The sequence below is a fragment of the Meleagris gallopavo genome, chromosome 10, assembly GCF_000146605.3.
Source record: "Meleagris gallopavo isolate NT-WF06-2002-E0010 breed Aviagen turkey brand Nicholas breeding stock chromosome 10, Turkey_5.1, whole genome shotgun sequence".
NCBI lineage: Eukaryota > Metazoa > Chordata > Aves > Galliformes > Phasianidae > Meleagris > Meleagris gallopavo.
The window spans coordinates 22,643,068-22,661,400 of record NC_015020.2 but is presented as its reverse complement, the minus strand read 5'-3'; the positions used below and the strand labels follow the sequence as shown (position 1 = coordinate 22,661,400).

Sequence of the window (18,333 nt, the reverse complement as noted above, 5' to 3'; positions counted from 1 at the left end):
TAGTTTAGTTAATCTGATGTAATAAATGCATCGGAAGTGACCCGTGATAGCCAGCTGCACAAGTGTTGAGGAGCAGGTCTGTTCCCTCTGATAATGGACGTGCAATATCCTTGGAAGATCAGACTGGGTTCCTGTTGTCACTGGTCTCTTGTAAAGCAGTTGGCCTCTATGGTTTTTCTTTATATTTGTTCGTAATATTTGGTTCTAAATGACTGAAGGGCAAATTGTCCATTTGATTCAGAACATGGTTCATTTAGCAGTGGGAAGGGGCAATAAATGCATATTCTCTTTATGAAGTGCATCCTGAGAGGTTGTACAGCTGCTTAGTGGTGTTTTGTGGTGTTTTCCTGCTCGATGCTTGTTCAGGGAAGCTGTGTCTCACGTTAGTGCATGAATGCTTGGTTTCTCCCCAGTACCTCATGCAGCAATGACCCTCTTCCTGCATAGGTCACGGGCTTGTAAGCATGTGCTTATGTAAGAAAAAATAAGAAAAAAGTCAGATCAAGCCCTGGAGGGTAAGTTGTTGTGTTTAATGCTTTGAGAATGTGTGCTGGAAGAAATGCTGATGAAGCCATGATGTGTACATATGACTTACATTGAGTAGTAGGTACCAAGCACAAGCCTCCCTGTGGAATCAGGCAAGCAGTGGAGCAGATTGCAAAGGGAGGTCATGCAGTCTCCATCCTGAGATTGAGATGTTCAAAGCAGACTGAGTGAAGCCATGAGTAACCTGGTCTGACCTCAGGGCTGGCCTGGTCTTGAGGAGGAGGCTGGGCATAGCCTCCAGGTGTCCTTTACTGCCTGAATTTTCTTGTGATCCTATTAGATTGTGAGCAGCTTTGCAGAAGGGAAGAAACAAATCTCCCTGCCACCACCTGCTATATGAATTGGTTGGTCAGCTGATCTGTTCTTCAATTGGATTCCTTGTAGAAAAGCCACACCATTGTAAAAGGCAGTGACTTGTGATCATGTACACACTGAGGCCAAGAGCTGAACAGGCCAGATTGTAGCCTGCTTTCTTTCTGCTGCAGTGCAATAATGCTGATGTGTACTAAGGGTGCTGAGTGTGCTGCACCACCAGCACAGTGGAATAGATCTGTTAATTGCTTGAGCCTCCTGCCTTGCATCTTTTTCAAGCCCTAGATTAATGCAAGCAAAGCAAAGAGTGTTGAGTTGATGTTTAATGAAATGATGTTTATTGTCTGGAGGAGTGCTTTATGATCATCTAATAGGTGACAGACGTACTAAAAAAAGCCATGATAGACTGTGTAGATAAAAACATTGTTAGATCGTAGTACTCCAAAGGCGAGACTTGTTTGTCTTACCTGTCTGTAAATCATGCGGCACGCTTTCAGTTCCATGTAAGCAGCAATGTTTTGTAGTAAACCCCAGATCCTTATTTTGATAAAGAGCATCCCTATTTTTATGCATTGATTTATTTATATTTTTACTGTCTGGAATAAAATACACAAGAGTAGATTCATTTTGAATAATTGAGGAATAAAAGTTTTAGAGAAAAGGAACACTCAATACCTGAGTGTTTCTGTCATGGAGAAGCAATGCTGAATTCTCTTGATGTGGGGAAATCAGTGTTGTCCTTCGTGGGATTGGATGCAGTGAAGGTGATCTGTTGTGCTGATATTCACATCCAGTTTTGTCTGTTTTTTTCTTTTCCTGCAGCAAAGAAAACTTGTGCTGAGTCGGATTTCGCTTGTGACAACGGGCACTGCATCCCAGATAGGTGGAAGTGTGACGGTGAAGAAGAATGTTCTGATGGGTCGGATGAATCAGAAGCAGCATGCAGTGAGTAGCACAGACAAGTGGTGTTCCTCAGACACGTTGTCTTGTCAAAGTATGGAGTGCTAAGAAATGGAAGGTGTTATTCTTAACACTCACAGGATGATGTTTAAACTTCAGCTTTTGTTGTAACAGAAATTAAACACACAAAAGATTCAGGTCATTTGAATCAGATGGCATCCAAATGTTCCAGTATACCAATTTTCCAGACAGTGATACAGATAGAACTACACAAGGTATATTTTTGTCTGTAATGGAACAGGAAACGTTTCTAGCACTATTGCAGTTTGCATAGTTTCAGGGCTTGTGATCAGCAGTGGTGCATTAAGATTCCTGATCAGTCTTCTCACGAAAGAGAATGCTTATAAGAAGTGGGTGTCCAAGGGGAATCAGAAGGCATTAGTTAGCACAACACCCACAAGTTGTACCGTTGCTCCCTGGAGTATAGGCTTCCTAGTCTGTGAGGCTGCACCAGCAATCATGTAAGGTCTGAATCAAGTACTATGAAATCAGTGTGCCTGGGGTCAGGCCTTTGCAAATGCAGCATTTTGCATGGGGTAGCATCTTAGGATTCATCACTGCAAACAGCACTTCTGTCACTACAGCTGAACTTTGCCACTCCTAGGGCATTGCTCAGTGTTATTATTTCTTATTTTAGTTTTTGCCTTTGAGAACAAGTGAAGAAAAACATAACAGACAAAAGATGAGCAGAGTAAAATAACTAAAGCTGAGAGTAAATATAACAGATGATCAGTGCAGACAACACCTTTTAAAAATATACTGATTCAGTAAGTAAAAGGACATGTTTGATTTCCATATAGTGCACGTAATGTTTTCGCTCTTTGAGGACCTCTGTCCATGCTCTGTTAGTACAGAACTGTGAAGGTCTGGTGCTGAGTTGAAGGGAATCCCAGGAACACTGTAATGAAAACACCAGCTTCCTTACATCTGCAGATTTGTTCTTGGGCAGACCAAGAAACTTATACAAGCCATTCTATTGAATTTCCAGTCATGTACTTCACAAATATATTCCCATGAGTCAGAAACAGTGCTGGAGGAAGTGTTTTATTGGCACGTAGAGGGCTTCACAAATAACCATGCTTTTATTTTTAATCCTAGTACCTGTTCTACCTTCTCCCTCCCTAATTAAGAAAGATAAATAAGCTTATCTTTTGCATAAAATGAATGGAATATTTTTTGCACCCATATACTGGCTACAGAAAAAATTACTTCAGTGACTGCATTAGCATATTTATGTACTATAAGTGTTGGTCTTTCACCCTGCATCCGCCTTAGTCAAAAGCTATCTTATTAATGCTCCTTCCGCTACCTGATTGTGTGGAGGGGGGCTGCATAACTAAGCAGCTCCATTCCCTGGTGTTGCTGTCTGTAAATCTCTTGGCAGAGGGCATAGCATGGAGAAGGTACAGACCATGCAGCCCTTAGTTCCCTGGTGATTTTTCTTGATCGTCTTCCATTCCTCCCATTTTTCCCCACTTACATTATTTCTCTGGGGAAATCATCTTTAAAACTTAAGTATTGTAAAGGACGCTTGACCTGAGCCTTTGATTGGTACAATATGGGGCTGCCATCCTGAGAGGAAAGTCATTTGTTCAGTTTAGCCTGATTTTCTGCTTGAAACCTACTATGAAACTGAAGTCTACATTTCTGCAGTGGTTCTTCTTTTCAGGTAGTATCAGGAAAATAATGGCCCTTGAAATGTCTCCCTGCTGCTAATGGGAGCGGGCCAGTGTCACCTTGACACAGGCAGAAATCTGTTCCAGTTCTGCAGTGTGCTGTGACAGGTCAATCAGGAATTCGTTGTGGAAGTGACAGTGCCCGTGTGGACTAATTCTTGATTTGGCCTTTTTTTATTTTTAGTACAAGAGTTTTGAAAACAGGTCAGAGACTGTGGCATGTAATTATGGCCTATAACTGCAGCATTTCTATTCACAGAAGATAACATCCATATCTGTCAGTCAGGAAGGGTCTCTTGGCTTCCAAAGGGAATTTGCATGAGTGAGTGCTTTTCTCTGTTGAAACCAGAAACTTCTGATGCTCTAGCCCTCTCTGTTACAGGTAAAGTTTCCTCTTAGGACTTTGTTCTTACATATTTTTCACATCTGGATCAAGGTGGTCCTGAGCCACAATCCCAGTTTCTAACAACAGAGGATAAAGAGTTTTTTAATAGCAGGGCTTCCAGCACATGTTGAACTGCTCTGATTTGTGCCTTCGTACCATGTAGCTGGCTACACTGTTGGAGTGCCTGGTTAAGGCTAGTTTTAATTTTAATTCCTTTCTTTCCAGTATTTGTGTGTAGCTGTCCCAGCACAATATGTTTAACTTTTGTTACAAGTTTATGTGGTAGATGTAAGATCTTCATGTCTCAAAGTTTATAGGATGCTCAGTACAAGCTTATGCCTGACTTGTGGCTGGCTCTCCAAACAAGTTGATGTTTCTTTCTGTACCAGTTCAAAGCTTGCCTTCTAATCTTAAAAAAATCTGCAAGTAGAATTTTGGAACTTTACTTCTTTTATGTGATTATTCAGATCTGAGGTTCACACTTAATCAGATGAAGATCAAGTAGTTTTAATCCTATGGCTGTTGATAGCTATAGGCTTTAATTTGCATGGTAAGGCCATTCTTCCCAGATGTTTTGTATCCTTGTCAAAGTATGTGTCATCTCAGAGGCTGATCTGATCTGCTCTTAAGGAACCAGAATCAGCCCAATAATGCATAAGCACTGCCCTGGTTGTGGGATTAATTCACATATGTTTGCAGCTCTTCCTATTGCCACTCTTCAAGGCAGCAGTGAATGATAAACCTGGCAGACTGTTAAACAAAAAACTGGAGCATTTTGCTTTGTTTTTAGTGTATGCCCCCAAAGTAAAAGCCCAAACTCTTTGTATGTGTAAATGCCATACCAGGAAAAGGAAAAAGCTGTAATTACAGACAGAAAATCTAGCGAGAGTCAGAATGCATAGTGGGACTTTCTGTAAGACTTTTCCTAGAAGGTCTCTCCCAGCAGTCCTTGATTTTATTATTATTATTTTTTTAATTTATTTTTTCCTCCTTCTGGTTGAGAAGTAACTGCAGGCCACTGTGACTGTCTCACTTTCCTGTGTGGAAATACAGCACAGCCTTTGGAGGAGAATGCACTGTGAAGTTTCCCTAGGGAAGAGCTGGGATGGGAAATAGAGATTTCTCACCTCTGGCAAGATCAAACTACTTTATAAAATCAATTGCTTTTGGACAGGCCACATAATTACCAGCATCTCTGCCAGGTTCCAGAGCTTTTCCTCAATTAATGTAACACTGGGACATTGTCTATAGTCCATTTGAAATAGGGAGGTTCAGAGCATTGATAATGCTGAATGTTGCACTTGAGGAGTATTTCCAGCTTAGAAAGAGATCAACAGCACCTAGCCATATGCTAAATGGCTTTTTATTCTCTGAATGCTTTTGTAGCTATTTTTTAAATACCTTGTGGGCTCTGTTTGTTAGGGATTCTATGTCCCTGCCTCTAGTGCTGAGTTAAAAATAAAAGGTTGTTGTAAACAAACAAAAAAAATCCCTACTTAGTTTGCTACTGCTTCTCAGATCCCTGAAACTGCTCAGCTTTATACCTGGAAATATCCTCTCTCAAGATGTTACCCTTCCACAGGTTTTCACGACAGTGTGACATGTATTGTGTCCATAGATAAGATGGTATTACAGCTTGCCTGATTTTGTTCAACCTTTGGTTCCAGGTTTTTTTCCTGCTATCCACGAAGTGCATTTTCTTCAAGCCACTGAATTTGGCAGGGAGCAGTGGCTGTAAGTGGCTATGGAGTTCCCGACTGATGGAATCTATAGGGCTTCTCACTGTTGTATCTGACATGAGCTGAATTTAGAAAAGATGGTTGTTCAGGCTTCTGGTTTGAAAATGAGTTATTATGAAGAAGAAGCTGCTTATATTTCTTCTTTTCTTTGAGCTAGATCCTTGATCTAAAGATACTCTTACATCCATAGGTTTGTCCAAGAAAATTATTCACATAGCAGGCAAATAGCACTGCTAAAGCTCAGTGTTCTGCCATCTGTCAGTTCTTCAGTGCTATTATTTGGCAGCTGAGTTTATTTGGTCTCATTTATTTTATATTAAAGTTTCCAAAATAAGTGTATCCCTCTTCTGTAAGCTGATCTGTTCAGGCAGATATTGTGGGCTGGAGCTGTTCTCTCTGCAGTAATCATCTGTAATAATGATGGAGGAAGGGGATTGTTTTACTTTGGCTTAGTTTGTTTTTTGCATGGAAGTAGAATGAGCCCCTAGATCAGGGGAAGCAAAGCCACACAAACTCAAAAATTTATGCTATCCACAGAGGGCAGGAGGGACAGAATGCACAATTTAAGAAGTTGGATTGAATGAGGCTGGGGGAGGGAGGAGGAGGAGGAGGAATGTAATGTTGAAGAGAAGAAAGTTATTTTGAGATACATGCTTAATAAATGAGAAGAAATGGGATGGTGAGTGAGATGGAACAAAGAAATGCTGTTTAGCTGTGCTGCACTGCAGTGCTGATGGAGAAGGGGAAGAGTTAATGCTCCGGCATGTCACACTCCAGCCTCATCTTCCTTGACAAAGCCTTTTTAGGCTCAGGAGGTCTCTGTTCAGGAAAGATTGGCTGCATGTATGTAAAGCAAATGAACCACTTAGGCCTTTCAGGATGCCTGCTGGGAGGGCAGCCAGGGGAGATGCAGGCTTATCCTCTGTCTGACATGAGCCAGTGCTGCTGCTCTCTGCCTATGGGTGAGGCAAAACCTGCAGTGGGTGCAATACTGCCATCATTGGAAAGTGTTCTGAAACAACAGTGGGTTTCATCTCTTGTGCCAGCTTGTATGCAGTGAACTTCCCACAAATCATGAAAAAGGAGAACAGAATGTCTAGAAACAGTGGGAGCAGAGTTAATGCCTCTGTCAGCCAGACACCCCGATTCCCATGTACCTCACCAGAATCTGTTTTGAGATACAGAAAATGTTTTTGACTTCAGAGTCAGCTCGTTCACCTGAGGATCTTACAGTTGTTTGCTACTAGGTTATGTAGCAACATGCCTGTGCAAGGAGGTCTCTGGTAGGGCCCCACAAACCATCCAGCTGAGGAGCCACAGACCTCTTTTTCATTATTCTCACTAAAAGCAGCCCACTGCTACTCTGTGCCCATCCTGGGGTGGTGGCATGTGCTGCACAGGTTTTGCTTAAACATGAGAGATTCCTTGCTATTTCACCATCCAGTTTCTGGAAGCTGAAGAAGGGGGAATGGTATTATTCATCCTACTGAACTAGGAGACCTCTATCAAAATGGATGTTAGCCACCCAGTGCTGTTCCAACATGGGTACAGAATCTTGCGGCTTTTTTACAGGAAAGAAATTTTAAATTTTCCTCTGAGTTTGATTATTTAATGAAAAATAAAAATCTCTGGAGAAAAATAAAAACAAATGCTAGCAAACAGTAGCAGCACTGATGGGAACATAAATTAAAGGGATAGAGCAAGTAAAGATCTGAGCTGGCAAACTCTTGCCTAAGGACATCGTATATATAATGAGATCAAGGAATGCAGGCAGCAGAAACTCACCATTTCTTATTTCTTTATCAGATATGTGACATTCTCCTAGTTAAGAGCAGAAGTCATTATACGGAATGGTGCAGGAGGATGTTATGAGAGAGAAAAAGGGAGGTCTGAATTCATGTTGCATGTAATAAGGAATGGTTTAATAGGCAGGTTTAATAAGCAGCAGTCCTAGAAATAGATATATATTTTTTAATGGTAAGTGGAATATAAAATGAAATCCGCGAACATTGGTTTGAAATACAATGTCAGTTCATGCAGTCCTTCTTACTTTGAAGTACATGTCGTTCAGGGAGATGTATCCAAACTTGACAGTTATATTTTTAATGGACATTTTCCACGATCCTGGGCACTTTATGTGCTGCTGCTATGTATGCTGATCTGTAACACTGGTCAGCATGTAATGGTCCTCGTTTGCTGTTAAGTTGTACAAAAGCATAATTCTGCAATTGTTGGTATTGCTGACAGTATTGCTCACCCCCAAATGCACAACCCTTTCCTAGCTTCCCATTCACCCCAAAGGAAATTATTTCCATATTATTCATCTTTGATCTATGTCTCGTGCATGTCTGACTGAGTTTGGTTACATTACTGTGCTTTTCTGGAAAGCGACTTAATAGACTGTTCCTGCCCTTGGAGAATTCATTTATCTTGAAGAAGGGTGGACTGTCTCACTCAGGCTATCATGTACACTGGGCCACTGAACTTCAAACGGGGGGAGGGGGGAAAGAAAAAGAAATAAGCCAACACAAACAAACTAGGTCAAATCATCCAGGCACAGCCATATCCCACGTTTTAGAACCTGGGGCAGAAACAGAAAGGATTTTTTTTCCCTCCAACATCAAGAGCAGATCTTCTTTTTGTATTGTGCTATGATGGTGGGGAATTGTATGTGCAGTGGAATAAATAAATTAAAGACTATTCCGTTGGAGGAATTTATTATGGGCTCATTCAAGGAATTAAGTGAGATAAGGTTAGTGTCAGATGTACAAGTGTTCATTTATACAGCACTCATGTGGTACACTAACTGGCTATTGCCAGCACAAAATCCTGCAGCTTCTGTGCTCTGGTTACTGGGCCCCCACAAGTGTGGTGGGCCCTTGGGAGCATTACAACAGCTGAGGTTTCCACTGCATCTGTAAACAAATACAGCATAAGGTACAGAAGGTGGGAATGCTTCTGGAGCTACGGGACCCTCCTGGTGGCAGGACATAGAAAAGACAGTCTGGTTTTCCAGAGGCTCAGACTGAGTTTGTGGGACTAATGGCAAAAACTTTTGATTTGTCAAAGTGAAGAAATCAGTGGGGACAGAATAAAATAAAATCGCCCCATATCATCTTTCCACAAAGTCACAGAATAATTTAAGACAGAAGGGACCTCTGGGGCTCATCTAGTCCAGGCCTCTGCTGCAAACAGGTCACTGTTCTTGCATTTGGCTACCTATATTAATGAAAAAAATCCTTGGATGTTACCTGAACTTTCTCTGTTGCAGCATGCCTCACCGTGCACATCTGAGAACAATCTGTCTTTGTCTAGTCCCCTCCCATTTCAGAGTTGAAGGCAGCAATAAAATCTTCCTTTCCCCTCCTCTTCTGATGGCTGAACACAGTTCTCTCAGCCTCTTCTTGTGTGTAGTCTATTGTTGTTTTGCCAGGAAATTGGACAATTCTGTAAATGGAATCAACTTTTTTCATCGTTCACTAACCTCTATTAAAGCCTCATCACATCCAAAATGTAATATAAAAAATATCTTATGTCTTTTGTATGCTGCTTACCTTCCAGGTCTACTTATGAAGGGTTTCAGACTCCTAAAAATTCTGTTCAGTGAATATATTAGCAATACTCTAGAGATGGATGAGACTTGTCAAGGCCGGATAGAAGACCAATAGTTCCCTACAGATTGTATCTTCTGGTAAAGATTTTTAAAAGTCTTTTTTTTATCCTAAGTATGTGTAACTCTTCAAATACTCATAAATATTTCTACTTCAGTCATCTTATCTCAGCCAGTGTATACTTTCTTCACAAGTGCCCCTGGTTCCTTTATCACTGTACCTCATCTGAATGAGTCCAAGTGGGTCCTTGTTGAGCAACCCCAAACTGACCTCAATATCCCAAAGGACACAAAATGGTAGGTACTAACACAAGAAATCTTGGACAAGATGAGAAACCTAATCTAGCTTTTCTTGCATCCTGTTCCTTTTATTGAAGCATGAAATTATCCTTTTACATCAAAGCAAATTCAGCAAACTCAAAGCCTAGCTGTTTATCCTTAGTAGCAGGAAAACTTTATCTGTGGCTGTTGGGCAGTGAATTACATCTCCTTTTTGATGATTTCCATGGCTTTGGTGATCTCAGCATTTTACTTACCTAGAGATGTAAATTAATTTAGGGTATGCAGTGATTGTGCTTCAATTCTACCAGTGCTAAAAACTTTCAAGTAATACCCTTTTAAAGAAAACCTATTTTTCCTTCGATGGAAGGTGGTTAGAGCTTGAGTTTCAAAAGTGACCTTTTCAGAGGTTCTAGGCCAGTAGGAAAACCAATAGAAGTTATTTGTTGGATCTTTTCAGATGTTTTTTGCTGCTCTTTTATTAAGCAGTGTAATCTTGCAATAAAGTCACTTTGCAAGATTTGGCATTTGCAGTGTCCATATGCCTCGGGTCATAGAATAGCTTAGGTTGGAAGGGACCTCAAGGATCATCAAGCTCCAATCCCCCTGCCACCTGCAGGGTGACCAGCCTCCATAGCTAGTACTAGACCAGGCTATCCAGGGCCCCATCCATCCTGGCCTTGAACACCTCCAAGGATGCTCCAGGTCAGCTCTGAGCTTTCATTAGTTGACTGTTGCAAATATTTAAATGTTGGCATTTAAATATTTTTCCTATTGGTTTAATGTGTTCATGCAGTTTGTAAACAGGAACAGCCATAAAAGGGCTTGCTGCTGCCTTTTATGGCTACTATTAATCTTGCAGTTACTTCAGTGAGAGAGAAGAAGCAGGCAAGTGAAGGTTGAGCATATGAAGGCCTTGTGTGTGTAGTTATTTGGAAGCCCCTCAATATTGAACTAGTAAAAACTGAAGAGGCTTTCAAAAATACTCAAGCAGCTTTTTACAGCCCAATGATTTTCTTTTTTTCCATTCTCTTCCTGCTTGTGTTCTGAAATTCAGATTAGAACCACAATTACTGTGGCTGATGTGAAAAGAAAATAATTCCTGGGAATCAAAAGCAAGTCATAATTTGAAAACTGAAATATGTTGCCAACTAAATGAAGCAGCATTGCACTGTACCTGTGCAGAAAGCAAATCTCTTGCCCTTTCTTGAATGGATGAATTACAGTGTGAGGAAAATATTTTAAGAAGTGAAAATGAAATGGCATTGTTCAACATTTTCCACATTTAAAATATTTTGTGTTTTAATGGGTTTCTTGTAGGTTGAAGCTGATTCCTAATTGCACCTTTTACTTAATAGATATTTTTCCTGTCTTTGTCTCCTTGTACAGTTGTGGGATCATGTTTCCATTCAGGACAAGCTCCCACTGAACTTGTCTGCAGTTTTAATGAGGGTCTCGTGATACTCCATCCTGCTTCCTTGAGGATTAGGATCATGATTAAGACTGGTTTAATATGCAACCTCTGCATGCTTTGGTAGATAATGTATGTAACTTAAACCTTGCCCTGGGGATTTTTAGTTCTCTGAAATGACTGTGCCCAGGGTGAGGCACCTCGCTGGCAGCGCTGTCTGCAGTGTGAGGCTCACGTACATCTTCGCCCTGCACATTTGTGGGGTAAAGCAGACATCCACAGCTGCCATGGGCCTCAACCAGCTCTTTGCTTTAGTAATAGCTTCTGGCCTCTAGTAAGCTAGGGCTTCTAGTGAGGATGCTGTGCAGTAGCTGTATTCTGAGTGAGAGATTTCAACTCGCCCCATTTTGTATTTTAACGTAGTAAGCCATGTTAAGAACCTTTTGTATTAGAATACAAGAGGCTTTAGGTCAGTAGTTTTGTTAGGCCACACATGTATGCGTTCTTGTATGAGTGCACTAATGCCAGTTAATGAACTCTATTTCCAGCTTATACTGCCAGACTAGGCGTCTTACTGTGTCACTGGAGTTCTCTAAGTGTAGTATTCTATAGGACTTGAGTTATTGTGTGAAGGCTGTGAATTCTGTTTTGTGACAGAGGTAGTAAATAGTCATTTTTGACGTGAATGTAACCATGCTTCTCCTTGTGAGGCAAGAAGCATTCTTTCCTAGTTGTACTAAAATCAAGTAAAATTATACATATATGTAGGAGTGCACATACACAAAATGATATGTAATTCGAGCATTTCAGCAGGTATGTTGGCTGTGTATAGAATGTGAACAAGAAATAGCAATTATCATACTAAATTCTGCTAGAATTTATGATTTATGTTTTTATTTCAATTCCTGCCTCTAGACATGTTGTGAGAGTCAGACTTGGAGCTGAGCTGTGTGAACTAGCAGGGCTATGTGTAATGAAGGGAAGGTAGGGATGGCAGGGGAGCACCTTTTGTTCTCAGCAACAGGTCTACACACCACTGTTTTTGTGCAACAGCCTGAGCAAATTCAATTAAAATACCACCTAAGCTGTCTATACTGTCGTCTAAAAAAGGAAACAGGTGGGGGTTTCTTTGTGTGTATATAAAAGATGAAATGTTCCTTTCTGAGAGATACAATTTTAATAGCAGCAGAGCCTTTTCAGAATTTCTATTTGCACATGTAAACGTATTTTAGAGTGAGGATATCTTAAAAGTGGTTAAGTATATGGTTGTTTGCTGAATGCTTTTTCTACTCTGAGTTCTTCATCCTTTTTCGCCCCTTTGAGCAGGAATTCATATGTTGATACCTTTACCAGCTAATAGGAGTTTTCACTTTAATATGGGAAAGCAGTATCTTCATTTGACACAAGCTTGGATCCCAGTCTTGGTGAAGGAGCTGCCTCTTTGTGGCAGTGCAGATGTTAGCACAGTGCTGCAGGATGGCTTCCTTTCAGCTACTGTGCATACTGAAGATAGCATAACATGGAGTGTGATATAAGATGCCTTCACCAGTGTGAATTTTTACAAAGTCCTGGATGATATTTTTATACTCTGTGCTCTAACAGAACAGAAAGGCCTTGTAGTAACAGCAGACACAAGGTGCAATGCCAACATTGCAGCATACCTGGGGAAGCTTTTCATTTGGAAGTAGATAAAGTGCAGATTTTCTGGTAGCAGGAAAAAAATGTTTTGCAATGGATTCTTGCAGTTTGCTGGAGACTTGTGCAATTTTTCTTTCTATAATTTTTATCACTCATCTTGGCAGGTTTCATTATGTTTGATCATCTGGGGACTTTTTGTGGCTGTGGGTTCCCTATTGATAAGAAGCACTTTTGCAGCCGTAATCTCTTTTACGATGGATGTGGTCTCAGTGCTGCTTGGCTCCTTTATCCTTTGTATAATTTAGTCCCCCTAGTGTTCTGTGGGGCTTTTCCCTCCCTGTTTTGATTAGAATTGGAGTAATCTCTGTCAACCAGAGAAAGAAAATGAGCCTGGGCAGAGGCATAATGAAAGAGCAGCTGCTGATGCAGAGGCTCAGGGAGCCCTGCGGGTTTATGCTGGACTCTCAGCCACAGTTGAGAGGCTTCTGAAGAGCCTGTGTTTTCATCACTGTTTGTAACCAGCGGGCTCTCGATGAAACCCAGCGTGCAGTCTGAGAGCATTCCTTCCTCCTCACACTCCAGGTACAAAATTCTTTCAGGATTAGTGTGAGATAAAAAGGAAAGGACCCAGTGTGCCCACCTGCACTTTGCACATCAGTTCCCCAGTCTCGTGAGTACTCTGGAGTGTCTGGAGAAGGACTGCTGCCTACACTGCACCGCAGCCTCTGCAGTACTGGTTCAAATGCGGCCAACCTAGGCTGGCATCAACTGCAGAGCACCTACACTGCTGAGAAAGTGAAGATCTGGGGAAGGAGTGGTGGCTGTTCAGTAGCCTGATGCATGAGATAACTCCAGCTGGGGCTTCCTCCTGATGTCTCTGACTTCTTTTACCCTCTGTTTAATGATGCTTCAGCTTTTCAGAGCAGGAACTGAAAAGAAGCTCTGTCAGATAGCTGTGAGTGCAACTAATGATGTTTCACTTTTACGAGTATTTGATCACTGGCTTATCTGGAAACTGCATACTAATCAGACAGGTTGCTTCAGCTGGAGATGATTAGTAGGAAATCAAGATTAAATACTCTAGGTAACATTTTCTAATCTTCTAGATTTATCAGAGTACACCAAGATTTCATATAGGTTATGTAAAAATACTGACCTTATAATAATAGATTTAATTAAATTAATTTGTGAGGAAAGATTAAAGCGAGCTTTGGGAGAAGCAATTCAAATCTTTCAGCCAACCAGATGAAGCATTTTCTTTTCTCACAAAGGAGAACCACGTCCAAGTTTCTAGAAGGCTTTTGATTGTTTTAATCAATGATTTCTTCCCAGCGAACACAGTATGGTCATTTGTAAGAAACAGCACTGCTTTTGAAGATCACAATAGAAGAAACTGTGTTGGTTGAGATTTTTGGTGTGCGTGTGTTGGTTGGTTTTTCTTTTTTTGCATAATTAAAGTTCCATTTTGTTTCTATAATTACCTACCTGCTTATCTGATAGGAAACTCACTGAAACAATTCCTGATCTATTATTTGCAACCTAGACAGCGAACTAAAATGCCTGAAAGAGATTAAAGAAATATTGTCAACTTTAAAGTCACATTTTAAATTCTCTGAGCCCCTTCTGAATTGGAATTCTGTCTGATACCACCCAAGCACTTTGCAAACGGGGATTATTTCAGCACCAAGATGTGTATGAGATACTTTAGAAAGCAAATCAAATGTGGGTCCATTAACAGTGCTCAGCATTTCCCCTGTAATTAAGTAATTGCACTTGCAGCTGAGTTACTGAAGCTAGTGGGGTTCTGCCCAGACAACCACAGCTGCTTTCTAGCAGAGCTTACACTGTGCTGGAGTTAAGTGTTTTAGAATAAGTTTATATTAGAGCAGAAACAAGCGAGAGGGTTAACAAAACAGAGAGCAGAAGGAGTAGAACAGAGATGACAGACTTCATTCTGTAGTGAAAGGGGTCTTCATCTGAGGCCAAGAATGGCTTGATTGTTACACTTATAAATACACGTAGATTTATGATTCTGTTAGCAAGGTTATTATAGAATTGGCAAAAGAAGACTTTGAGAAGATGCTTAAGCAAGAAGTAGAAGAGGACACCAGTGCAGAGAGCAGAACAAACAGCAGCAGAGGTAGAGGGGGAGTGGGAGGAAGGGATGGAAGAAATGTGAGTGTGTGCCAGTGGCAGAGCACAGCTGTTCCTGCTTTACACACTAAGGTGGTGGTGCATATTAAGGATATCAGTGGGGATTTGCAAGATATTGCTGAGGAATGTTGCTGAGACACAAAGGGACCGGAGGTGAGTGAAGTGGTTCCGAGTGTCACCATCTACAGAAACAAAGTGATCGGATTTTGTGAAAGCTGCTCATGTTGGTGCCACTTCATCTTTCAAGGTGGCTGCATTAAGTCTGTTGGTTATATTGTTCTTTGATAGACACCAGTTAATAATAAGGTTATGAATTGTGGTTGAATTTTACCACGGGATTAATATCTCTTAACTTTGATACTCTTCTTGGTGTAATTTCTTGGCAGGCTTTTTATTAACTCAGCAAGATTTGACAACATCGAAACACTTAAAATTTAACATTGTTCTTTCACAATCCCTTACGTAGATTTCCTTCATATCTCTTTAATGAGGTGTCTTGTTAATTTACCTCTTTCTAAGAAGTGAAAGTAAGGAGTAAGGTCCAGACTTTTGAAAGAGCCTGAGCCAATACTTTTGGAAAGAACAACCACCTTTTAAATCTACCTTTTCCGGATGCTAAGCAGTTTCTTCTAAACTGACCATCCTAAATTAATGGTTTCTGGGAAGCAATTTCTTCTGTAGACTTTATTTCGTAGTGCTGGTGGGAAGGGTGGCATCTGGCCATGGCCGCGCTTTAATATTGTGTGCACATGCGTCAGTATTTTAGTGAGGGCAATGAGGTGCACAGCCTCTGCCAAGGGTTGAGCTTAAGCAACTTCAAACCCGTCAGTGTGAGAGAAGGAAAGAAAAAAAACGTTTGGAATCTGTGCAGCCTTCAGTCACAGCTGATCCTTTCCATATGTGCTCTCAGATTTTGCATCTAATCCATGTTGTCGATGGACTTTGTTGTCCTGAAATTTAAAGGTCACCACTGCTACTTCCAGTTGCTGTTGGTCTGAGAGTGTGGGTGTTTGGGTTGTCTGCATGTTGTGGTCTCAGTCCTGGTTGCAGTCCTTTGGCCAGTGCCTGTCAAACTGTTCCTTGTTAATTTTCCTGAGCTGGTAATCTTGTTTGTGGCATTTTCAAGAGAAATGTTTGAGCAATATTATGTCAGCATTACGAGCAAAATTTTGATTGTTCTTTTTGCTTCCTTTCATTATGCTGATGTAAACAATAAACCTTTTGAAATGCATAATTATCCTTACAAAGGATACTTGCAATGATAAGTGGAATAAAACAACAGATCTAGACTGTTCTGCTGGTCTCAGTTACTGGCAGTCTGAGGTCTGTGCTCAGATCTGAGTCCTGATGTGCAGGATTTCATTTAATCTAGTAGTGACCACTGTGTTCTGTTCTTGCATACCAACCTGTATATACATGCCTGAGTTCTGCATGACCATTTTCTTCCACTGGCTAGTGAGCAAGGAGTTTCCAAGTATGAGACTTTTCTTTGCAAGATGGGAGCCTGTTACATTTTCATTACGTGGTGTAATTGTCATTGTTTTTAAAGTCTGCCTTCAGGAGACAGCATTTAGACAGCATTTAGTAACGTAAATCGAAGAATTTTTCTCTTTATAAATATTATAAGAAATTATGAGGTGTTGTTTGTGGTGATTTCTAAATACCAGGGAGATGACCACTAAGAAAACATTTCAAAGGGAAATAGCTTGGAGATACAGAATTATGTTTAGAAAAGGCCAATTTAAACTAAATAATCTTTAAAAAAAAATCCTAGTTATACATAATAAATGGGGTAGAGATCTCTAAAATTGTGTGCAATAATTGAAATTTTAGAAAATTGAATTAGCATGCCAGTGAATTTCACATTTGTGAGATAAGTTCTTTCTTCTTGGTAGCCTAGGAACAATTCTACATGTTCTTCCCCTTCGCTTGGATGTTTTCATTTATCCCCCATGTTCCTGGCTTGGAAGAAGTGTTTTCTTCCAAAAAGTGTAAAACAGCTTCCAGTGGAAGCTGTTGTGTAACATATGGCCCAGAAGGAGTGAATACATCCCTATCTGCTCATCAAATATTTTGAGAACTAGGGCTGATGTTTCAGGCTTTCGAGACGCACTTTCTCTCCTGCTGAGCCAAAGAAAAGAATTTGATAGCTCAACCGCGCACATTTGCAGACTTTCTCCCTACTGTACTTATTTATCCACTTTCCCGCAGATCCTTACATGTCAAAATAGACTGATGGAGACACAGGAGAGGTCTGAGAGAGGGAGAAAAAGGGAGAAGGCTAGCATGCAGCTCTTGTGTAACCGTGTGATGTATGCTTTATGGATACCATGGATGACATGTGCCAACACACATGAAGAAAAGATCCACAAATCTGTCTCTTGAAAATCTGGAGCTCCTGCATGAGGCATAGTTTTTATGTGCCATTGGATAAAACTGTATTATGACCTGGACAGTAATGATGAGGCTGGGCAAAGCAAGTCAGGTTGTTTTGTTGATTTAATGTCACCGAGAGTGCATTATATCTACATCTTGAATATTCTCACAAAATTTACTTGCAATTTTCTGTATATTTTGGTTCATCAAGTATAGATAGTATTTCAAAAAAGTACTGAATCTGGATGCTGTGGTGATGTATAGGCTCTTCTTTTGTGTGCTCTCCCAGTGTTACCTTCATTGATGTAACTGATGTCAGGAGGCTGATGTAATCCAGCAATACGTTGGAACATTGGTATGGGCACACTTCTGTAGGGTTATTGGTGTTATTTCAAACAGTAACAAATAGGTGTTTGATTTTGCTGAGCTCACATGGCTGCTTTTGCAGTGTTCTTTTCCCCAACAGAACGAAGAATTCTTTACGTTTTCAGACATTTCCAACAATTCCAAGTTGCATTTTGGGGTCCATCTAAGGAATTGTTTCCTGTACATTTTGAAGGATGTACTGATTCAGCTCAGCCTGGGATCATCAGAAGCGCGTGTTGCTCCAGGCTTAGGCTGTAATTGTGATACAGATGAGAATATCTGCCAGGCTGTCCCTTTCCTCTTGTAAAAGCTGATTAGCAGACTGGCATCTGTTTTCTTTGGGGATGTGGCACAGATGCCCATACTGCAAAGGAGCTGACTCACTGCGGTGCAGCTGACCTTTCTTCAAGGCATAGGATGATTAATGGCAAGTGCTTGCCAGTCATTCCATGCCCCTGGTGTTACCAGGCAGGGATGATAGCTGCTTGTTTCTGTGGTTTTTAGTGCGATGCCGAGCAGGTGCTTCGGGTCTTCCAGCAGAGCTCTTGGACTGTTAGATTCTCTCCTCTTGAGATCCATTTGTCTTCTCTCCTGCAGGTGGAAAAACCTTCATAAAGAAAACTGTGTCTCGTTGTTAGAGAAGGTTTTGGAAAGGTTAGGCATGGTGAGTGCAGCAAGCTGTTTAAAGTTCTGACATCAGGCTGCCTCAAGTCATAGGTGACTGGAAAGGAAATTATACCTGACCTGCATAGGAAATGAGGTGTACTGTCAACTTAAAAGTCTAAAAATTGCTTGGTTTAGACCAAATGCATCCTGCATACAGATGACAGAGCCTTGTCACAGAGATCCATTCTATCACTTTTAAATATTAAAAGCTAGAA

The 18,333-nt window shown here is 40.8% G+C and overlaps 1 protein-coding gene across 2 annotated transcripts in view; it reads left to right on the top strand.

Moving 5' to 3' along the window:
* The first annotated feature begins 1,544 nt into the window (after nt 1-1,544).
* LRP8 (LDL receptor related protein 8) overlaps nt 1,545-18,333 on the top strand; it is a 64,627-nt gene continuing 47,838 nt past the window's right edge. For both annotated transcript variants that reach the window (XM_019618754.2, XM_019618753.2), the window contains exon 1: nt 1,545-1,803. In XM_019618754.2, the coding sequence (XP_019474299.1) occupies nt 1,560-1,803 (244 nt within the window). In that variant the 5' untranslated portion in view covers nt 1,545-1,559. The remainder of the gene's footprint in view (nt 1,804-18,333) is intronic.